The following is a 24,283-nucleotide window of genomic DNA, read 5'->3' as shown; positions in this document are numbered from 1 at the left end:
AAAAAATTTAGCTATTAAACAGGGGCACTACGATTCACAATCAAGACTGGCCCCTCAAAGCTCCTCCCCAAAATTCCCCACCACATCTCATACGTCTCACCACCTAATAACAGACCTGCATTATACCTGGTGCTTTATACACATGACACTATTACAGATAACTACTCTGAAAGATATGCCCATTTTATAGATTAGAAAATGAGACTTAGGTTAATATGCCCTCCCATGGCCACAAAGGTTAAGTGGCAGCATGGAGATTTAATCCAGGTCTCTTAGGCTTTCCAGTCCATGTCTTTTCCATTTTTCATGGTGCTTCTAAAAAGTTCTTTCTTCATTTTCTAGCTATTTCACACATACTATACACTTTATGGTGATAACTATCACCTCTTCCATTTAATGGAAGACTGTGATAGATCCATGAAGCAGTGATATTATCCTCCTTTTATAGACGTTTGGAGAGCTTGGGGAATGGATCAAGGTATAGAACCACAGACTGTACAGGCAGAACTTAAGTCCAGTCTGCAAGCACCCAAGTGTGTACTCATAACCAGTCAACTGTGCTGCCTCCTGGACACTTTTACATGAACAGGGGAACAGAAACTTCCAAACAAAAATCATTCGGCCAAAATCTTAACATGTTTACACAATAATCTTTTCCAAAAAATCTAAGCTTTAAAAAAAAAAAAAAAAAAAAGGCAATTCTCGACATAAATGAAAAACTAACTGTGGTATGGGAAATAGTGCTATACATAATTATTAAAAACAGGAAATTAAAGAAATCAGTGAGGTAATAAATTAGATTTTGAGGAATAGTTAAAAGGACTGAAATCAGTTGTTTGAGTTTCTTTTGGTGTTCCTGATCAAACAATAGAAGGTTATTTCTCAGTTTCCAATTACTGTATTTTCCTGATTCAGAAACACTCAGAGATTTACTCATGATATTCCAAGAATTTCAGAACTTACCACACATTATCCCCAAGGCTGTGCTAAATACCGCCATATATCCAAAGTAAAATGATGTTTGAAATAAGCCATACATCCTGAAATAAAACCAAAAAATTATATATAGTATATCCATTTTTACTTTCAACATAAGGCCTAAATTCTAGCATTTAAATGATAAACTTAGTTTCTAAAATACAAAATGAGAAAATGTCTCCACTTACTTTGTTTTGAAAAAATAGTAGTAAAAGGAATACATGTAAACATAAATTGCAGTGGATGCAGCAGAGAGAAAACTTGTCCATTGCCTGAAGAAAAAAAGGAACTCTTTTGAATGGATGGCACTGAAAGATTTTAAAGCAAAGCATTTTATAAAAACGTCCTTTATGATTCTATATATTTAAAAACAAATGCATGTATAATGGCATTTAAATAAATCAACAAGGAGAAAGCCTAAGAACTGGAAGGAGAGATCCTAAATTTTGTCAGATTTCCAATTACAAATGACCCTAAATAAACCATTTCCTTTTTCAAATGTCTCCTCATGTTTAAAATAGTGACCCTCATTAATAGTCCCAATTTTTTGACTGATACTATTTTTTTCTCTAAAATCGTCAATTATTTATACAATTGAAAAAACTCCTACACTGTCTTAAGAAAATGTGTATATAGATTTTTACTCCACTTGATACATTTCAAATGCAATCTTATTTTAAATTATATGGTCCCCAGAAGTTCTTCCCAGAAGTAAGTACTCACCACCTGTAATCCTCTGCATTTAGTAGAAAGTATGTGCACACGATGGTCACACAGACAGTCACAATGCACAGGATGACCAGCACCAGCATCATGAAGCCATAGACATAATAGATCTTATATGCCCAGAAAGAGGTGAAGATGAAATACCTAAATACAACCCAACAAAGACATAGTTCTCCAGTCTTTATTCGTAAAACTCATCCTGTTCTTGGCTAAATCTCATTTGCACCTTAGTTATCACTTAAATCTCAATATTTTTCTTCCAAGCAACTTTCAACAGTTTCCCTTCCTCCCCGTTCATTAAATCATTTACAGTTCTCTCAAAAATATTTTCTTAGATAATCTTTCAAGAACAGATTCATTAGTAGGGAAGGGTATTCATCTCTGAGTAAACTGAATAAATTAGAAGCTTTAGGAGTGTACTGTGGGAAAGAAAAATGAAAATAGCTAAAAATTCATATTTTTAAAATAAATTCTCTCATTTATTTTTTTCTGCATACAATACTATACAAGCAATGGAGTTTATAAAACACCCAATTAAATTTTTAAAAAAGGTTTGATATGATAATAATGTATAAAATTAGGAAAATAAAAATAATTAGGAAAAGAAAGCCTAAGAAAGCTCTATGCCATTTTCATAGGACTGCAAGAGAAAGGGCACTATGATTTTATACCAAAAAAGATCCTTTCCTCTAATTCCATTACACAAGCCATCATTAACACAAAAAGGGTTTTTTTAACCTCTTTTTTCTTGTTCCCTTCTGCTTGTTAGTTACCTTATCTATTACCCATTCTTTCAACAGATATTTACAGAAGCCCTACACATATCAGAGAAGCAACGAGAACAGAATTAGACAGTCTCTACCCTCAAGGAGATGAGTTCAGTGAGGAACATCAGTAAAGGGACAATCATGATGCACTATGACGGTGCTTCACCAGTGCACCTAAGAGGAACATCTAAGCAGGGCTCTGGGCGAGGGCAGGGGGGCCACCCTAACTCCTATATCTCCTATATCTTATTACAATGAAATCTCTTGAAACATAAATACATTGCCAAAACTTACATTTCGATAAAGATTGAGCCAAAAGGTAAAATTCCTCCTAGGCAAACAATAACTGCAGGCTCCATGAACCTGGAAAATATTAAAATTAACAGTAAACTTCTAGTATGATTTCCACATTATATTAACTCTGATAACAGGAATCAGAATACTTGGTACTTAAAAATAATCTAAAGGACAGAAATAAGCCAGTAAAGAGAAAAACAAAACTTCAAAGAGGCACAATGCTGAAATGGGATTTCAAATTAGCCATAGTTAAAATTTTATAGTTAAATTTCTTTTTGGCATTAAAGCCCAAGATAAGAATTTCAGGAACACAAATTCTTGGTACTGGCAGAACTCAAGAAAAACTCTGTCTCCTCCTGATCTATACTTTTCAGTAACTTCTAAAAATTTTAGTCCTTTACTTACAGAAAGCCATAGGTAAAGAAAATACAAGTTTTGAAACTGCCTCCCCCATCTGAAATGATGCTTCCCAAATTGTGGCCTTGCCAGTCTCTTTGCTCATGCTTTCCTTGGTTCAGTAATTCCTTTTCCTTTGAATTACACAATTAAAGTATTTTGAGTTCTGAGTTATAAAAGGAGTCAAAGAATGACTCAAAAATAAAATTCAAACCTCATTCATTCACTCAACAAATATTTACTGATTGCAGTCAATAATTCTCCAACCCTGAATGCCTTACCTTGTCTCATATTTCTTTTCCTGCAAGTACTGGCTTGAGTGTTCTCCCTATAAAGCCGTTCCCAAGTCTCCCAGGCAGAGGTGGGTTCTTCCACTGCCTCCTGAACGTAACTCCAAGGCTGCACTTACCACACTATACTGTACTAATTACTTATATAATTACTCACTAGATTATAAACCCTGGCAGGCAGAAGCTATTCATCTAGGTATTCCCAGTGCCTGGCATAGTACACTGCACATAAAAGACAGCAAACTACCATTTCTGACATGAACAAACTACAAAATTGAGAAGAAAATGAGTTTGAGAGCTGAAAAAAAAAATTAAAGATCATTTAATCTCATCTCTTTTCCTCCTTTTATAAAAAGTCAAGATCCACAGAGGTTAAAAACGACTTGCCTGCCAGATCTAGGATGTGAATTTTGGTTCCCATATAATGACATATAGAAAATGAAGAGACGCGTGAGCCTTTCCTACACCTAAACGTGACCCATAGTTAGCAAGGGTACAGGTTACTTCTTCCTCTCTTTCACCAGCCTAGTGACCCAAAGGAACTTCTGTGACTTCTGACTAGGCTTTTCCTTTAATCTTATCCTCCTCAGTAATGGGTGAAGGAACATGAGGGTATCAATGGGCCTTAACAGGCTAATCTTGATTTGAAGAAGATAAAACTGACTTTAAAACACAGACTACAGACATTCTCATAAGCACTAATCTAAAAACAAGAAAAAAAGAACATGTATAATTCCTAAGACTAGAACAGATCACTCTCCTTTAAACTATGGGGCTATTTTATTCAGCTTCCACTTCTGCAAATGTCTACATACCTCCAGGTCTTCAAATGACTGTTTAAGTACTTGAAAATAAGTAATATTTATAATATAGCAAAATATCTATGGACAGAGGCATTTTAATATATATCCCCTATTATGAATATGTAGAACCTACCATACAGCTGTTTTAATGAAATGGGGAATAAAAAAATATGCAGTAAGATTATTCTATTTATGTCTGTTAAGAATTAGTAAAATGAATGCAGAATAGCGTAAATCAGCACTGAAACATTCCATATACTAATTTTAAAGGGCAAAACATATATACAGCGAGTTCACATTTTATTCAAATTTGAATTACAAAAATTAGAAATATAAACATATTAGTGATATCTCATTTTATGTCCAAGGTTGAAAAATATAAACCATCTCAAGTTAAAAATCTATCAAGAATCACTATTTCAAAGTCAACTATATGAACTATAAACTATGTTTAAACTACTGCAATAATAGCTTTAGCTGTTAAACAGAAATACCTGTCATCTTTTGTCAGGATTAAAGCTTGAATTATGGGAGATCCTCAAACACACATTTTGTGCATAAAATGACAAAATGTATCTAAGAGATTTCTATACTGTCCCAGAAGTGAAGATAAAGAATGTAGGTCAGTAAATTATGTGCTCAGTCACATTCAACTCTTTGTGGCCCTATGGATTGGAGGCCACCAGGCTCCTCTGCGCATGGAATTTTCCAGGCAAGCATACTGGAGCGGGGTGCCATTTCCTACTCCAGGGGATCTTTCCGATCCAGGGATTGAACTGGCCTCTCTTGCATCTCTGGCATTGGCAGGCAGATTCTTTACCACTCGTGCCACCTGGGAAGCCCTAGTTCATCTCTCAATTGATTCAAAATATATGGCTATAAATGTGTGGCAATTTTGTTTTGAATAAAAAATGTGGAAAGGACACTGAAATTGTAAGCCAGGGGTTGGCAAACTTTTTCTGTAAAGGCTCAGATAATATTTCGTGTTCTACAGGTGATATGGTTGGTGTCTGTCATAACTGTTTAACTCTGATGCTATAGTGGAAAAGCAGTCATAGACAATATGGGAACAAACAGGCGTGGCTATATTCCAACAAAACTTTATTTATAAAAACAGATTTGGTTTATAGGCTGCAGTAATACAACAGCTGCTGCATTAGGTCCTATCCGCCTCTATGAACTAGTGTACTGACCAAAGCATTTGATTTCTCTGTGAATAACACTAATATTCAAAAAGTGAAATAAAGATACCATTTATTACTACTCCTAACAATATAAGTTGAAGGAGAAAGAAAAAGACAAACCTTAAGTTTAAACTTATAAATACATGCCAATTCTAAAAGTTATGTATATGCAATAATAGCCTTAAGAATTTATATATTGTGAGAAGCAATCAAATAAAATTTAGCATTCTCTTTACCATTTTTTCTCCGGTATGGGACGAGGCACAGCATTGACACGACAAGGAAAGTTGGGTTGACCTGACAGATTTCGGCCAAGTATTGTACCAACAAGATTTAGAGGAAGGATAACAAAAAAACAGATGCAACAAACAGCCACCTGTAAATTAAATTAAAATGTGTGTGATTACTCAGAGAACAATAATATTAACAAAAACAAAAAGGATACAAAGATTTAAACACTATTTAATTATAAAAGAAAATGTTTAAGTTCAAAATGGGTTAAAATTGTGCAGAATACATACTAATAGCAATAGGAAAAGAAATGTGCTTTAAAATATTAGAATTAAACCAAATACAAGTTGAACCATATTTCCTATCAACTGTAGTTCCCGATATTTCCTATTCTTCCATACTGCCCCTGCCATTGGAGAAGGCAATGGCACCCCACTCCAGTACTCTTGCCTGGAAAATCCCATGGATGGAGGAGCCTGGTACAGGCTGCAGTCCATGTGGTCGCTAAGAGTCGGACACGACTGAGTGGCTTCACTTTCACTTTTCCCTTTCATGCTCTGGAGAAGGAAATGGCAACCCACTCCAGTGTTCTTGCCTGGAGAATCCCAGGGACGGCGGAGCCTGGTGGGCTGCCGTCAACGGGGTCGCACAGAGTAGGACACGACTGAAGCGACTTAGCAGCAGCAGCCCCTGCCATAGTCCTTTTTTCTCTCAGTTTCAGCTGTCATGATTTTAACATATCCTTTATCTTTTATCATTATAACCAACTTATTTACTTGCCTATACTTCACTGAGCTCCTAATAAGCTCAAGGACCTTTACACGTTATTTCCCTACTTCACACGTGAAGAAAACGAGACAGAGAGGCTACGTGACTTCCCATGATCACACAGTTTAGTAGGTAGCCAAACTAAGATTTCAATTCAGATCTGCCTGTCTCATTCTGTCTGCTCGTTTCTATTCTACAGTGCCTTGGGATCTTAAAAATAAGAGAACATCACTATGTATGCATATATGTATATTACTAAAATAATATCAGTATTTCTCTTCCTATTAGTAATCCAAAGTCTAATATTACAGGGGAGACCATACAGAGATTCTAGAACCAAAGTTAAGGAAGCATTTATTTTTGTGACTTTTTTTTTTTATATAAACTTGTATTCTTACGGAGACACACTCAAGCTCTTTCCAGCCAGCATGTAAATTAGGATTAGTTCACTCTGAACTTCTAAAACTGAAACAGAACTGAATCACTTCTAGTATCTCTCAAATATATATTTTGGGGTTCTAATAAATCAAAAGTAAAAGTGAGAGAAAAGCTGAATGAAAATTGCAAAGAAATTAATTGAGAGAAATGAAGAGGTGTGGGGTAGAAAATCCACAGTGATGACATGAGAAGGAAAGAATCTATTTTGAAGCAACATTACTGAAAACTGTACATCTTCATTATACCCTGAAGTGTGCTTACATGTGTTTAAACAAACCAAAGAGTATCATCATTTTCCTTTCAGATAGTGCTTAGTCGCTCAGTCGTGTCCGATTCTTTGCAACCTCAGGGACTGTAGCCCACCAAACCCCACTGTCCATGGGGATTCTCCAGGCAAGAATACTGGAGTGGGTTGCCATGTCCTCCTCCAGAGGATCTTCCCTTCCCAACCCAGGGATCAAACCCAGGTCTCCTGCATTGCAGGCGGACTCTACCATCTGAGCCACCAGGGAAGCCCAGTAAAACTTGTACAAAAGTAGGAGAGTTAAGAGCTGACATTCCATTTTAAAGCTCAGACTTAGAAACTCAAATCAGTGGTATCTATGTTTAGACGTGTTAATAATATGAATTTTTGCTTATATGAATAATAAGAAAAGGTGAAACATAAAAAATAGGCAGATGTTTTAAAGATATTTTAAATACTAGGCTATATTGTGAATTATACATATCCCATATTTGGGGGTTGAATTCTGTCTCAATTTTTGTTGTTTTCTTAATTATTATTTTGCTACCATTAAGTATTTACAACTCATAAATATTAAAAACACTGTAATAGAGACCTACATATTTTCCCTTAATTTACCAGAACTCTAATTTCAAACAAGGACTGAAGAGAAGTTGTTGAGAAAACATTCGTATGTGGAATGATATGGTCTAGCAAAGTAGTTTCAAACTGTTCCACAGAACCCTCAGGTCCTGCTGAAAAAAGTTTTAGTTAGGAATTCCACAAGCACTTGATTTGAATATCCTTTTGAAAATAGCTTTTTTAAAAAAATTATTTTTAACTGTAAAAAAAAATAAGGTGGGAGAAGGGTCAAGAGGGAGAGGACATATGTACACCTATTGCTGAGTAATAGTTGATATATGGCAGAAACCAACACAATATTGTAAAGCAATTATCCATCAATTAAAAATAAATTTTAAAAATAAAATAAAAATAAAGAACAACAACAAAATAAACAGACTCAAATTAGTTTTATACCAAATATTAATACGTGGAGATACCACAATCAGGTTAACTCATTTCACGCAAACTTTAGAATAAAGTTTCTTCTGCTATCTCTGTATATATATATTTGGACTCCTAGTAAATGTATCACTGATTAGGAAGGCCTACACTGGTCTTTTGTTCTTCCTTCCCATACCCCACTCCCACCCAGTTCTGGCCTGCACATATTTGCTCATTAAAAGCTTTATATGCAAATGCACTACGGTACATGCATGTCATAAGTAATTAAGTGGCAGGTGAAGTGAAGGCATACCTTGCCTGGGTGCTCAGTCAAAGCATTGACAACAGTCAATAAAGGAACCTATAAACAGTCTCATCAAGACATTATCAACTGTTTATCTTTGTTTAATTCCCCCTCCCCCTTTTCCTGACTTTAATACATGGTAAAAAATGTGAGCAGTATGTTGGAAACTATTAGTGACTGAACTGTGAAACCAATTTCCTACTCCTTTATGTCCAAGTTCTGGATGAGTTTACTTGAAGAAATACTCTGAGACTGTAAGGTGAGCTGTTAAAAAAAGAGTCACATGGAACTAAACCATCTGTGAAGTCAGAATTTTTCTCAGTACTGATACTCAACCAAATAAACTGGTTACTAAAGAAGAATGTTATCTTATCCCTTGATATTAGATCTGTATTCATCACAACTTTCTTGCCTTCATTAAACTTAAAATGTTAAAGTGCTAAATTAGCAAAATTTATTTATACTAATAGAATCATACTTATTATCTGCTTTCTTTCTTGGGCTTCTGCATTAAGCTTTCATTTAACTTGAAATTTAGCAACTAAGAGTTAAAAAATCATTAGCCTAATACACTGGTGAAAACCCTGGAACTCAAACTAATATAGGGCCTTCCCTTAGAGCTTCCTAGCCTTTGTTTACAGATCAATATAAAGTGAAAACAGGGAGGAGGGAAGGAAGGACTCACTCCAGGTTGAGGGCGTCCCCTAGTGACAAGAAGAACAAGTTAGAAACAAAAACTGCGTATCACTCCTTAATATCCCAAAGATGGTCAACTATTCTCAATCTCAGTCACAAGACAAGATTGTGAATATTATTTTATCTTTGTTTCCAAACTGGCCTTTTAAGGAAATCTGTGGTGTGAGTGAAATGGAAAGGGAAAAGGCAGCCGAAAACGTGCTATTTTGGAATGCTAAAGGATATAAATTTCACTGAGGGTGACAGACAGTAATTCCTTACAGGTGGGGTGATTCTCAGGCTTCCCAGGTGGTGCCAGTGATTAAAAAACCCTCCCGCCAATGCAGGAGACATGACAGACTCAGGTTCAATCCTTGGGTTGGGAAGATCCCTTGGAGGAGGGCACAGCAACCCACTCCAGTATTGCCTGGAAAATCCCATGGACAGAGGAGCCTAGTGGGCTACAGTTCATGGGGTCGCAAAGAGTTGGACACAACTGAATCGACTTAGCACAAGGTGAGTCTCAGAAAATATATCATCTTTTCAGTTATTATGTTTAGGTATTTCCTTGACATGTGCTCAGAGCAAAATTTTTATTACTCCTTTTCTACTTAAATATTTTATACCTTTATGTCTATATAAAAATTAGCCTCAATTTAAGCATGCTGACAATAATCGACCTAATAATCAGGACACTGCCAACTCAAACACAAATACTTATAAGAAGCCTATCTTATATATATTTTCAACACTTCTCATTCTGATTCCTGGCAACTTCAATACTATAATAGAAGAAAACACTGGATTTGAAGTTAAGAACTTATTCTACGGGGCTGGCCAAAAAGTTTGAGCTTTTCTGTAATCTGGTATGGAAAAATCTGAATGAATTTCTTGGCCAATTCAATATAAAGCTAGCATTATCCTGATAGCAAACCATTAAAAAAAGACATCATAAGAAAACTGCAGATCAGTATTTCTCATAAACATAGATGCAAAAAACAAAAAGAACAAATTTCAGCAAATTAAATCAAGCTATATATAAAATAGATAATAGATCATAACAAATTGAGGTTTATGAATGGAATTCCAGATTTGTTTAAGATTCAAAAATCAATCGATGCAATCCACCATATTATCAGACTGAAAAAAGAAAAATCACAGATCATCTTAAAAGGTGCAGAAAAAAATTGTTGCAAGAGCCAACCTCCCTTCCCAATAAAACAAACTCAGCAAACTAGGAATAGAGGGGAACTTTATCAACCTGATGAAGGACATGTATGAAAAAACTACAGGTAACATTTCTTAATGGCATAAGGCTGAATACCTTGCCCCTAAGACTGGGAACAAGATAAAGAGTCTGCTCTCACCTCTTCTGTTCAACATTGTACTGGAGGTTCTGCTGCTGCTGCTAAATCGCTTCAGTTGTGTCCAACTCTGTGCGACCCCATAGACAGCAGCCTACCAGGCTCCTCCGTCCCTGGGACTCTCCAGGCAAGAACACTGGAGTGGGTTGCCATTTCCTTCTCCAATGCATGAAAGTGAAAAGTGAAAGTGAAGTCGTTCAGTCATGTCCAACTCTTAGCTGGAGGTTCTAGCCAGTGCAATAAGGTAAGAAAAAGAAAAGAACTAGAGGTTCTATCCAGTGCAGTGAGGCAACAAAAGGTATACAGATTAGAAAGGCAGAAGTAAAACTGTTTATTCTTAGACAACACAATATATGCAAAAAATCTCTGGGAATGTACAAAAAAGAAATGAGAATAAGTGAGTTTAGCCAAGCTGCAGGATGCAAAGCCAATATGCATAAATCAACTGTTTTTCTATACATTAGCAACAAGCAACCAAAATTTTTAATTTAAGAAATACCATTTATGAATAACATAAAAAATATGAAATACTTAGGAGTAATTTCAATAAAAGCTGTACAAAACCAGGACATTAAAACCTACAAAACATTACAAAGAAAAAGGAAAGATGTCCAAATAAGTCAAGAGATATACCATGTTCATTAGTCAAGACTCAATATTGTTAAGATGTGAATTCTTCCCAAATTTATCCATAGATTTAATCGAATTCTAATCAGGTTTTTCTGTAGAATTTGACAAGCCAATTCTAAACTTCACACGGAAATGCAAAGAACCTAAAAAATCCAAAACAACTTTGAAAAAGAATTGATTTCAAGACTTATTGTAAAGCTACAATAATCAACATAGTGTGATATGGGAAAAACAAACAAACCCAAATCAATCAATGCAACAGCAAAGTAGAAAAGGAAGTCCAGAAATAGATCCACACAGATATATGGTTAACTGATTGTACTTTTCTCACAACCTTTGAGAGATCACAAAATAACACCCATCCATTAATCTTTGTCTCCATTCTTTCCTTACTATGTTAATTTGATTATACCTCATGAATTTCATTTATGAGACCCTTAAATTTTCATGACATTTTCCCGGTTATGGTAAAATATTTGGATCATGAGAGAGCGTTTCCCTAAATATTTGTGAAATCTTTTTTCCTAAAACCTAGGGCACATTTCTGGTGATTCCCCTCCTAAGGTAAAACAAACCTTAAAATGACATATATGGCTCATGACCTGTTACTTCTCCATCAACTATTCTACCCACTGAGAGACAAAATCATAAAGTATGATAAGTCACGGATCTATCAGTGCATTCTGAGGTGAACGATATTTAGATTGAAAGGTTATCAGTTTCTATGCTACTTTGTCTCTATGAGTTTAAAACTCTGCAATTTGGTTCTCTGTCCTTCGAAAACCTCCAATATCATTAAGAATCTGAGATTTACAACCCAGAGAAGACTTGATGCTTAAAACATTTTTTCAGAATACCCTGGCAAACCTTTCCTCATTCCCAAGAAACCCTCACAGGACCAAAAACTCTGGGTATGACACTTAAGTCATTTTTGAACAAATTCCAAAGGAGAAAGGTTTTACTTTACCAGATTCAATTTAATTTGAAGTACACTCTCTCCAACTCTCTGTAGTATCTCGGCCAGAATAAGCCAACTTCAGGAACAGGTATGTTCATCTCTGAACCATCTTTGACCCCAAATTTCATTTAAATGCTCTCTTATACAGTCTTGTAATATTCTCTAGGAATCATGCCTTAAGACTAGACGCTAGGCATTAGCTTAGATTACCGCTACCACCCTCTATTTAGGTTTCTTTTACCTTTAATAAGCTGCTAAGATTGACAAGTACTCAACAAGTTCAATCTGGCAAGGATTTAATGGCTTTTACATACAGGTACATATGATCAGAGAATTTGGGGTCCAGAGACAAACTTCTCCCACTTTCAGTCTTATCTTGGGCTAGTCCTGGGGACAACAGAAGTATTCTGACAAAACTCCGGACTCCAAGTGGACAAAATCCCCATTGTTCTGGTGCCTCTGCAGGGCAACACAGAAGCTGAAGTCACTCTTACTAAGAATGCATTAAGCCCTCAATTGTGGACTCTCTGAGAAAACAGAACTAGAGCGAAGATTACCCAGAAAAAGGGCTCAATGGCCACGAGATCAAAGGAATGGGGATAGAATAAGCCTGGGGAAGAGTATACAGGAATATTTGAAGACTCTGATTTTAAATGAGGGTATTAAAGTAGGGGATCCAGTTTCTCAGACATATGGGACTTGGGAACTTTACAGCTAACAGATCCATCCTCAGATGCTGAAGATCCATCCTCAGATGCTAGAGATTGGATTTAAAGTGGGACAGATAAACTGGCATAGGAAGAAGCCCTGGGCATTGAAATTTTTTAAACTTCCAAGTGATTCTATGTGTACTCAAGGTTGGGGACCATGGAGTTTATGAGAATAATATAACCATTTCCTTCATAATGTCAACAAGTCAAATAACTTAAAATACAAATTTAAGTAGTTAAAACACTTAATGGACAACTAGGTCAAATATCTCAATTCTCACATTTCATGTTCTAAACAAATTCTGATACTCTTAAAAGGAAGAAAAAATTTTAGACCACACACCTGATTACAACCTGAAAGCAGTATCCCTTCATTACAAAGACCAGGACATTAAGACCAGGACATTAAGACCTGGAGGATGCTAAGCACCAACAGCCAGTCTTTTATACAATAAAGATCAATTTTATAAACCATCTCTTACTCAGCATAGAGTCTGATACTGTATTTGAGTAATCAGTAATTATTAAAGTATCTACAGGTAAATTACATTGAATGTTAACATTTAAAACCCCTTTTACAGAGTGGCAAAATTTATAATTTTTGTGAAACAAAGCAACTTTGAAATAACATTTTCACCATAACAAATTAAAAACTTTATGATAAAAGTTATAACAGAATCTTAATTTTAATTTTTAAAGCACTATGATAGTAATTCATTTGGCAGATCACCTCTAAGTAACCTGACTCTCTCTATATAATTTCTGATGGCCTAGAACTATTATAAAGCAAATTATTTTCCAGTTGTCAATGTTACTAATTCTTTTACCCTTTCCTAACCATTTTACCTTCCTCACCAGTTTTCCTCATTTCTAATAAACAATACAGTGTTCTCTTTTGTCTTACTTTAAAGTTGACCTTTCACTTCATTGGTTGACAAAATCCAAGAAAAAATTTTCTTTACCTAACTTTCCAGGACTGAGTAGGGACTGGCTGCAAATAGTAAAAGGTAGCTGTTATACTTAAGGTACCTCCTAGATTAGAGGTACCCTAGAGAGACAGTAGACCTCATATTAGAATGCTTATCAGTCAGTCAGTTAGCTCAGTCGTGTCCGACTCTTTGAGACCCGATGGACTGCAGCATGCCAGGCCTCCCTGTCCATCACCAATATAGTCTCAATTTAAAAGTAAGATTTGAGCAACTCACCATTGTTCCAAAAGGAATGGCTCTCGAAGCATGGTAATAAATGGCTATAAAATTGATGAAGAAGGCAGTGCCACACACCATAGCTGGGATGAGGAATGCACCAATGAACATCTGCTTTATCCATCTCCTTCCTGAAAGAAAAGGGAAACTGTAACAATCAGAGAAGCTAGGTAGACAGACATACATCAATATCTGAAAGGTGGCTATTTCTCTTATTAAGTTCCAACTCTTTTTTAGCATTCTCTTTTCCTACACTTTCAATGTAGGACATGGACATGATCAGATCTCCTCAGAACACTGTCAATCAGAAAAGAACCTTTAGATTACTCTTGGTAAGATCTGATACTCCTAGGCTTAAGTCTGAACTCTGCCAACTCTCAAGAACAAGTGTAGTAAAGTTAAGTTTGGTTGGGTGTTCTTCATTTGCAATCAGACTAAAAGCAAATTTATGTTCAATTTCCTGTTTTGAGTAACCTGTTCCTGCTGTGGAGACTTTTCTAGAGACCATAAACTGTACAGTTCTTAGCCTAACTAGTTTTCAGATCAAATTCAAAGCAGGCATTACCTCAGGCATCCTTACTTCCTCAGGATGGTTGACCTGCATGCTAAGACTCATTTCCCATATCTAGAGGGCGAACAGAGAAACTGAACAGCTAACTAAAATAGTCAGGAATCTGCAATGATACTCCTTCGGGCAATCCAAAGAATTATCTCTTTTTAAGTATAGACCACATTAAGTCTGACAGGACCAATTTTTTTTTAAAGCCATGGTAAACCAGGATATCCTGGGGGAACTTTAAATGATCCTCTGTTCTGAGCTCCTCTAGCCTGTATGTCTAGCCTACTAAAAGAAGGGCAGGATCCTCTAACGCTGACACTGCTTAGGAAGGGCCGGGAAAATCACATTAGGAAATCTCTATCCTGAGGAATATAATTTTAACATCTTTCAACAACCTTTCATTCATAAACTGAAATATGCAAATCTACTACTTTTATCACTTTTCTGACCCCAACCAATTATAGGAAAAACAAAGGAACTTAAAGACCTTAAATGCCATCACAGAAAGAAACACCACGAGGCAGAAACCTCACATCATACGTGAACACCCATTATTTTCAGGTCACAATAGTCAGTGGGTATTTCAGATGAAGCTCCCTTAGCAAAAGATTGTGACAGAAAATCTTTCTGCAGGATCCTTTGATAAGTGTTTAAGGGTCAACAGAACTAAATAGCTTTCCTTCCTATTATCCTTCCACTGCCCAGACATATATCCATAAACCATGAAACATGCCTTTATGCTCAGCTGTAAAGCTATAGAGTCTATGAGGAAGCCTCCCGTGGAGCACTACTAGGGAACTAGACACATCAAAGCAAAATAATATTAATAACTTAAATACACTCTCTCCCACAGCTTCCTCAGGCCTAACTTCACAGTGGACAGTGGAGATAATCTACTACCTATTCACAATTTTAGGAAATAAAATGTAAGGATTCCATAAAAAGCAGATGAGAACATGTAACAGGTTTGGTGGAGATTATGTGAAACTGGATAACAAACAACTTTATAATGGATGTACTGCCCATTTTAAACTCCATATACGTCACAGTGAAATATTACCATCTGTAATTAAAAACATGAATAGTAACTCAGAAATTACCTCCTTGTCTAGCATACAAACTTCCTCCAAAATAACCATTCACTGGAGATGTAGCAGCGTAGACAAATATGGCTGTACTGAGCATTGACCCCCTCCTAAAAAGGCAAAACAGTATATATGATAAACTAAAACCCATGATTTAAAGAAAATATCATACAGTCTATCACATTAACATCAGTTTAATATCAAAGACAAATTTAGCAGTAACAGAAAAAATGTATTCCTAGACTGCAGCAGACCTCAAAAGGTTGGCCAGTGAATGAATTTCTAGTTAAAATTGCATGTAAATGGTAACAGACTGATCCTACTTTTTTAAAATTTGAAGTTAAATTTCATAATACTCCCAACAAACATTTCACATTTCTTTGGCAAACATACTAGAAGCTGGCACTAAAAATGTTTTGCAACCTTGTGAACCAATCGCATCACATGGCAAAGAATATTCATCTGTTAAGAAAATTAATTAGAATACTTCTCTTTATAGTTTAACTGCTTAAAACTCTTGCCTGCTGACAGAAATAAAATGGAAGTACTGTAACTTATATTACTACTATTACTTTAAATGGTATAGTACTGAGACTTCTATTTAGTTTCCCTTATACTGTTAAAACTGTTTTTAAAAATCCACAGGTCTACAAATCAACATTAACTCAGATCAATAATTTCTAACCTCTTCTTCCAGTAATGGTATCTAGGCAATACAGATCAACTCTCCTATTGAACAAAACTGGACAAAATATTTTAAATGCCTAATTGCAAAGAGAAATATTAAAATGATAAAATGACAGCATCATCTGCCATAATATAGAAATGTACTTAACTAAAAATAAAGACCATTTCTGAAACTCACCACAACTAGGAAGGTAAAAGTCTACAGACAGAACATATGGCCTTGTTAATTTAAGTTAAAGAATACTCTGTTTAAACACAACTTACAAGAATATCACACTAATGTGTGCTCTGGAAGGATATACAACTTTCAAAAATTAACCATCTTCTGGATAATAATTATTACATTCAATTGTCCATCTATGTAGACTTACAAAGGCATCATACAGTCTTGAAACATGTACCACTTTTCTGCTCAAACACTTAAGCTCAATTTCTTAAAGTAATGTGTATGTTAAAACACTATATAATATACAATTACATAAATATATAGCTAAATAGAAATGTGGCAGCAAAATGTTTGTTTCCCATGTTTAAAAGATTGTGGGTCTCTCAAAGTTAATCAGTTTGAAAAGCCAAATTTGTTTTTTTCAAGAATACAATTAAACACTGCAAGTACTAACTTTTTCCCCCAGACTATCATTAACAAATTGATCCATTTTGCTTATTACCGGGTGTGTGGATACTGACACAGACACTGACAGAGTTCAGGCTGTTATCATGTGACCAAGAGTCCAAAATGACTAGAGAGTTAAATTTGCAGTCCCCAGAGAGATTTCCACTAAGTGGAAGTGTGAGAATAAGTTACAGTTTTAAAAATCAGATATACCCTTGCACCTCTTTGTTCATAAATATCTTATGGGCATTTTCCACCCAAAATAGACCACTTTCATCTACAATGAAGAAACCTACTGAAGTAGAGAACCGTCCTTGCTCATCTCTCTTAAGGCTGAGGGTGGGGGGAGAGAGGGTGATATCTAAGTAGCTGCTTTACCTACACTTGCCATCCTACCACTGCAGAGCATTTTACCAGACTTACCCATACCTTCTCAAACACCATGCTTTCTCCAGGGTTAATATCACAATAATTGGCACATCCACATTGATGCTGATCCTCTATCTATCTAAGTATTTTCTTCTTTCCTGATTGCCATGATCATCATTGAACAAAGTAATTGTCACAGATTATACATTTACCTGCTTTTTATCCTCTAGAATTGAGATTTCTACTCCTGGAATGAGTCTTACAGATTTTACATGCAAGTTTTTTCATTTTCTCATCACTATGCATTTTTATTATCTCTATCTTCATATCTAGAACACTGAAGCTTAAGAGACAAGTTCTGGAGTCAGAGTCAAAGTGGTAAGTGTCAGTTGCTCAGTCATGTTTGACTATTAGCAACCCCATGGACTGTAGCCCGCCAGGCTCCTCTGTCCATAGGATTTTCCAGACAGGAATACTGGAGTGGGTTGCCATTTCCTTCTTCAGGGGATCTTCCTGACCAAGGGATTGAACCTGGGTCTGCCACATTGCAGGCAGACTCTTTACCATGTAAGCTATCAGGGAAGAGTGTCGAGGTTCAAATCTCAGCTTACTAACACCCCTTACTAATAGCTGTGTTATCTTACTCAAATTACTCAATCTCCTTGAGTTTCACCTTTCTCATTTGTGGGTTAAAGATAATAATAGTCCCTTCACAGGGCTGATGTAAGTATTAAATGAGCTAATGAGCATAAAGCTACTAACATGGAACCTCAATAAGGTTAGTCACTTTGATCTCATAATAATATTCATAGGTGTAGTACTTATCATGTAAGTGATTAAGTATGTTCACTTCAAATGGCAGAAAAACCACTGATAAAAAATGACAGGATTAAATAACAATGCATGACTTGCTTGCTAATAACCACCTATTAGGTGCAGTTTCTTATTTCTAAAAGCTGAAGGTCTATAAGCAGAACAGCTTCAGCATTAAAAAATGAAGTGCCAACATTGAAACACTAACATATGAGAAAGAACAAAGCAAAAATTTGGATTCTAGGAGAGGTTGCATGTGTGTGTGCGCTAAGTCGCTTTAATCATGTCTGACTCTGTGCGACCCTATGGACCACAGCCTGCAGGCTCCTCTGTCCATGGGATTCCCCAGGCAAGAGTACTGGAGTGGGTTGTCACTTCCTCCTCCAGGAGATCTTCCCAACCCAGGGATCGAACCTGTGTCTCTTACGTCTACCTACACTGGCAGGCAGGTTCTTTAACACTAGCACCACCCCCTAGGAGAGGTTACCCACTACTAAATACCCACTACTAAATTCTAACACTGTGACTATATAGTCAGTGTCAATTCCATAGTGATGAATTTAATCCAGTATTTAATGTGAAGGATGATGTAGTTTCATGTAGGAAGGGGATTCCCAGGTGGCACTAGTGATAAAGAATCTGCCTACCAGTGCAGCTTTTCTTGAATTTGAGATTTAGTTTACGTGAAATATATTATATCCTAAAATTAAAACTACCTACAAAACACTGAAGTTTAGGTTTTGGACAATTATTTTAAGGTTTATGTGGTAACTAAAGTACAAAGGTTATATTAAAGAAATATAACAAACTACAGAGAAATACCTTTGTTGATTAATACACATTCATTTCAGTTCAATAAGCACTGAATGAGAAACTTGAATATACAAAGTTCTTTAGGTACTCGGAGAATGCAAAGATAAGAACCAGTCTCTACTCTCAAGCAACTTACTGTCCAGTGCAAGAAACAATAATTTATAGTTAAACATTTAATATGTAACTAAAGAGCCATGTTTTCAGCAACAATTTGTCACTTATCCACCAAATGCCAGGCATATATAAGCAAGCACCATCAGGAACCGAAATAGAGCTATGAAATGTAACAGGAGACAAGTGTCATTCTGACTGAGGACTTCATGGGGCGGCATCTATACCCCATGAGGTCATGGCTCTCTGAGCATAAGGTTATAGGACTACTCAATAAAGAGTTAAGATGTCCATGAATGTACAACTTTTTCTTAGGATCCAAAGGCCTCACATTCAAGATTTCTTGCAACTGGTTTTGTCTTCAAATAAACAGTGTACCAGAAACCATGTAAAGACAGAATAAAGGAAAAACCATATAATTATTTTTCTAACCTCATGTGCCTTTTCCACCACTCTTTTTAGTGTTATTTACAATGCTTTTTTCTATTCTGTAGAGCTCCAAGTTTTGGAGGCAAATGTGAAGTACTAACTCAGTAAATAGGTTAATCCTTGTGTGCTTCTTAGGAAGATCTAATTGGACCTTCAGCTTTCATAAAAGTGTCTACTCACTTTGTCAAAGAACTCTTGATTTGTAACTCTGCTCATACCTCTAATGAAAAATAATCTTTATAACCAAGCAAAGTGTTCAGTAAGGTTAGTAAATTTTAGAAGATAACAGGAAAGTATACTTATTATAGCTGCAGAATACTGTTCCTTATTTGTTTGCAATAATGGCACTTATACTTTTTAAATTCTAAGATAATTAGAATCAGTAGATATTTAATATGATTGACTTAAAGGTTCAATTATTAAAACTATTCAAGAACAACGAAAAAGTAATAAAGTTATAAACATATGAACTTACTCTGTATACAGATCTTCTATCATTGCAACAATAATAACAATGAGAGACACAGCAAATATCTGACATCCAGAACCAATGAGAGAGGAAAATATCAGTGGGTGACTTGATGGTCTAAATACATCTCCATGCACCTGCTTCCATCCATACTCATCTCCAAGGTCTCTATCCTATATATATATAAGTGTTGAGAGAAAAGAAAATAATCCAGAATGAAATTAAAATACATAAAATACTTAAAATATTACAACTACAGTTGTAAGTTCCCTCCCTACAAACTTAGAGCTATTAAAAGTTTCAAAATATCAAGAAAAGACATTTCAAATTTAAAATAATTTCTGCCTTAATAACTTATTATGTTATAAAGTGTGATATGACTGAAACTCAGAAAGGTGGCTCCTGGTTGTACTCAGAAAATCTCAAAGAATGGAAAAAGAAAAGGTCTAGGAGCAAAAAGAAATGGTCACACAGGGAGAAAAGTCCAGCAGCATTCTGAACATTACCTACAGATGCTATTCTTGACATTACATCATGACTATGGCTCACGTATGACCAGGGCCCAGGTGGAGAGCAAAAGAGAAGATTAAAACCAGTACTAGATGTCCTAGCAATGCAGAAATGCCCCTTATAGCCTGGAGCCTAAGAAAATACATGGGGAATGTATCGAATAGTTAAATATTATTTAACTGTCTATCAGTCAGTTCAGTCGCTCAGTCATGTCCTACTCCTCGCGACCCCATAGATGGCAGCACACCAGGCTTCCCTGTCCATCACCAACTCCTGGAGTTTGCTCAAACTCATGTCCATTGAGTCAGTGATGCCATCTAACCATCTCATCCTGTCAGCTCCTTCTCCTCCTGCCGTCAATCTTTCCCAGCATCAGGGTCTTTTCAAATGAGTCAGTTTTTCACATCAGGTGGCCAAAGTACTGAAGTTTCAGCTTCAGCATCAGTCCTTCCAATGAATATTCAGGACTGATTTCCTTTAGGATGGACTGGTTGGATCTCCTTGCAGTCCAAGGGACTCTCAAGAGTCTTCTCCAACACCACAGTTCAAATCATCAATTCTTTGGCGCTCAGCTTTCTTTATGGTCCAACTCTCATATCCATACATGACTACTGGAAAAACCATAACTTTGACTAGATGGACCTTTGTTGCAGAGTAATGTCTCTGCTTTTTAATATGCTGTATATAGTGCTTTTTTAAACAAAACATTCAATTATGCCTTTTCAACCTGAGTAAGCAAATATCTAAAACAGTGTTTCTTAAGAAATATCAATCAGTCCCTCAAGATAATCTCTGGGTTTCCTTTGGTGGTGGCAGGGGAGGAGGAGTGGTCTGGGTCAGCTATATTTGAGAGGCAGCAAATATTTTATGTTTTCATACTGTTCATGGGGTTCTCAAGGCAAGAATACTGCAGTGGTTGCCATTCCCTTCTTCCGTGGACCATGTTTTGTCAGCAACTGAACTGAACTGAAATAGTTCATCTAGCCTCTGATATTTCACAAGACACATATGCATATTAAAGTTTTAATTTAACTGTTTTCCAAGCATATTTAATGATGGAGCATATCTACACAGAATATTCATTAACAACTGAATCACTTTGCTGTACATTTGATACTAACACAACATTATAAATTAACTACACTTCATTTTTAAAAAAGGGGAAAAAAAAGAATAGCCATTAACATTCCCTGATGGTCAGGACTCTGTGCTTTCACTGTCAAGGGCATGGGTCCAACCCCTTGTCGAGGAACTAAGATCCCACAAGTCGTGCAGTGTGGTCAAAAAAATTAACAGACAAACAAACAAAAAAACCACACTTTTGCTCATTTACAACACTGTTCTATAATTTAGTAAAAATAATTTCAAAAGCAAACCTCTGAACCATCTGAACTAAATGTAAATCAATCCTTCCACCCACTCTTAATTTTATGCAATATTTAGCAGCATTAGAAAGATACCAACACAAATCAACAACCTCCTAGCTGCAATTCTGAAACCAAAAGCTCTGAAAAGTGAGTCTGTTTCACAAGCTTGACATATCCTTCTCTAGTGGCAAATCTCAAGACTGAACTAACAAGAGATTACTTACACTGTTTATTTTATTCGTCCCACTTAGGGTGAACATTCATATGTTTTGCTGAAAACACATTAATGTATTCGATTATAGGACATTTAATCAGGGCACTTAAAAACATTAAAATATTTGATTAGAGAATGCTCTGGGAGTTTTTATCTTTCTAAAGCCTGAAAATTCTGAATTCTAAAGATCATTTGATCTCAGGATTATAAACCTACCTCCAACATTCAAAAACACTTGAGTTAAATTATTTTGTAAATACAATGTATTAATAAAATGCCTGCTTACCATGTCATCCATTTCTTCTTCTTTACTATACCGGGCATAATCTTTTCTTAAAGTTCTCATTAAAATCATTGAAACTAAGCCCACCAAGAAGATAACCATCATGAAGGAGTTGAAAATTGAAAACCAGTGAATCTAGAATAAAAGAAAATAAAATATTACTTACATGAAATACCAATTACAAAATTCACAGGTTTCATGATGACAATGGAATGTTTATGCAAAAGAAAAAAAAAAACACAAAAATCTTCTAAAACTTTTACATGAAAATCCAAAATGAAAATATACTGGAGAAGAGTAATCAAAGGGATTGGCTTTCTTTCCAGTAAACTTCAGATGCATGATACTGTATGATAAAGTATGATACTGTATATATAGATTATCACAATCAAATTGTACAAATAAAGTACAATTTGGCCACACGGAGCATGCTATTCAGTATTACAGAGAAAGAACATGGGTTTTGGAGTCAAAACACAGTTTAAACACAGGCCCTGACCCCTGTTGTCCTTCATCAAAAATGAAGGAAATGATACTATATCGTAAGTGATTTGTACATTTTAATATATATGTAAGTCACATGTCACCATTGTCTGGCACAGGTCAAGGAATACTCGATAAATATTAGTTCCCTTCCTTCTAACTGAGCAACAATCTGAAAACCTCATCAAAATGACAAGACTAAACCATCATAGTTGGGTGCCATGGACTTAAGCCACCTTCCTATCCACAGTACAGAGAACTCTGAGGTACTCCATAGTTTCTCAATGTCCCCAAAGCTCTTGACTTTGATTTCCCCCATCAGTTCAGTTCAGTCGCTCAGTCGTGTCCGACTCTTTGCGACCCCATGAATTGCAGCACGCCAGGCCTCTCTGTCCATCACCAACTCCCGGAGTCTACCCAAACCCATGTCCATCGAGTCGGTGATGCCATCCAACCATCTCATCCTCTGTCGTCCCCTTCTCCTCCCGCCCCCAATCCTACCCAGCATTAGGGTCTTTTCTAATGAGTCAACCCTTCGCGTGAGGTGGCCAAAGTATTGGAGTTTCAGCCTCAACATCACTCCTTCCAATGAACACCCAGGATTGATCTCTTTTAGGATGGATTGATTGGATCTCTTTGCAGTCCAAGGGACTCTCAAAAGTCTTCTCCAACACCACAGTTCAAAAGCATCAATTCTGCGGCGCTCAGCTTTCTTCACCGTCCAACTCTCACATCCATACATGACCACTGGAAAAACCATAGCCTTGGCTAGACGGACTTTTGTTGGCAAAGTAATGTCTCTGCTTTTAAACATGCTATCAAGGTTGGCCATAACCTTCCTTCTAAGGAGTAAGCGTCTTTTAATTTCATGGCTGCAATCACCATCAGCAGTGATTTTGGAGCCCCAAAAAATGAAGTCAGCCACTGTTTCCACTGTTTCCCCATCTATTTCCCATGAAGTGATGGGACCAGATGCCATGATCTTAGTTTTCTGAACGCTGAGCTTTAAGCCAACTTTTTCACTCTCCTCTTTCACTTTCATCAAGAGGCTCTTTAGTTCTTCTTCACTTTCTGCCATAAGGGTGGTGTCATCCGCATATCTGAGGTTATTGATATTTCTCCCGGCAATCTTGATTCCAGCTTGTGTTTCTTCCAGCCCAGCGTTTCTCATGATGTACTCTGCATATAAGTTAAATAAGCAGGGTGACAATATACAGCCTTGACGTACTCCTTTTCCTATTTGGAACCAGTCTGTTGTTCCATGTCCAGTTCTAACTGTGGCTTCCTGACTTGCATACAGGTTTCTCAAGAGACAGGTCAGATGGTCTGGTATTCCCATCTCTTTCAGAATTTTCCACAGTTTATTGTGATCCACACAGTCAAAGGCTTTGGCATAGTCAATAAAGCAGAAATAGATGTTTTTCTGGAACTCTCTTGCTTTTTTGATGATCCAGCAGATACTGGCAATTTGATCTCTGGTTCCTCTGCCTTTTCTAAAACCAGCTTGAACATCTGGAAGTTCACGG

The 24,283-nt window shown here is 36.3% G+C and overlaps 1 protein-coding gene across 5 annotated transcripts in view; it reads right to left on the bottom strand.

The window, feature by feature from the left end:
* Positions 1 to 24,283, bottom strand: part of TM9SF3 (transmembrane 9 superfamily member 3) — a 58,896-nt gene that overhangs the window by 4,092 nt on the left and 30,521 nt on the right. For all 5 annotated transcript variants that reach the window (XM_081551132.1, XM_081551134.1, XM_081551133.1 and 2 more), the window contains 9 exons: positions 22,278 to 22,409; positions 19,907 to 20,073; positions 15,612 to 15,706; positions 13,953 to 14,083; positions 5,678 to 5,817; positions 2,766 to 2,834; positions 1,702 to 1,848; positions 1,167 to 1,250; positions 964 to 1,040 (listed from right to left, as the gene is read on the bottom strand). In XM_081551132.1, the coding sequence (XP_081407258.1) occupies positions 964 to 1,040; positions 1,167 to 1,250; positions 1,702 to 1,848; positions 2,766 to 2,834; positions 5,678 to 5,817; positions 13,953 to 14,083; positions 15,612 to 15,706; positions 19,907 to 20,073; positions 22,278 to 22,409 (1,042 nt within the window). The remainder of the gene's footprint in view (positions 1 to 963; positions 1,041 to 1,166; positions 1,251 to 1,701; positions 1,849 to 2,765; positions 2,835 to 5,677; positions 5,818 to 13,952; positions 14,084 to 15,611; positions 15,707 to 19,906; positions 20,074 to 22,277; positions 22,410 to 24,283) is intronic.

This window comes from Giraffa tippelskirchi, chromosome 2 (assembly GCF_054371585.1).
Source record: "Giraffa tippelskirchi isolate mGirTip1 chromosome 2, T2T-mGirTip1v1.2.pri, whole genome shotgun sequence".
Classification (NCBI taxonomy): domain Eukaryota; kingdom Metazoa; phylum Chordata; class Mammalia; order Artiodactyla; family Giraffidae; genus Giraffa; species Giraffa tippelskirchi.
Note: the sequence above shows the minus strand (reverse complement) of the source record. Positions and strands in the feature narration are given on the sequence as shown.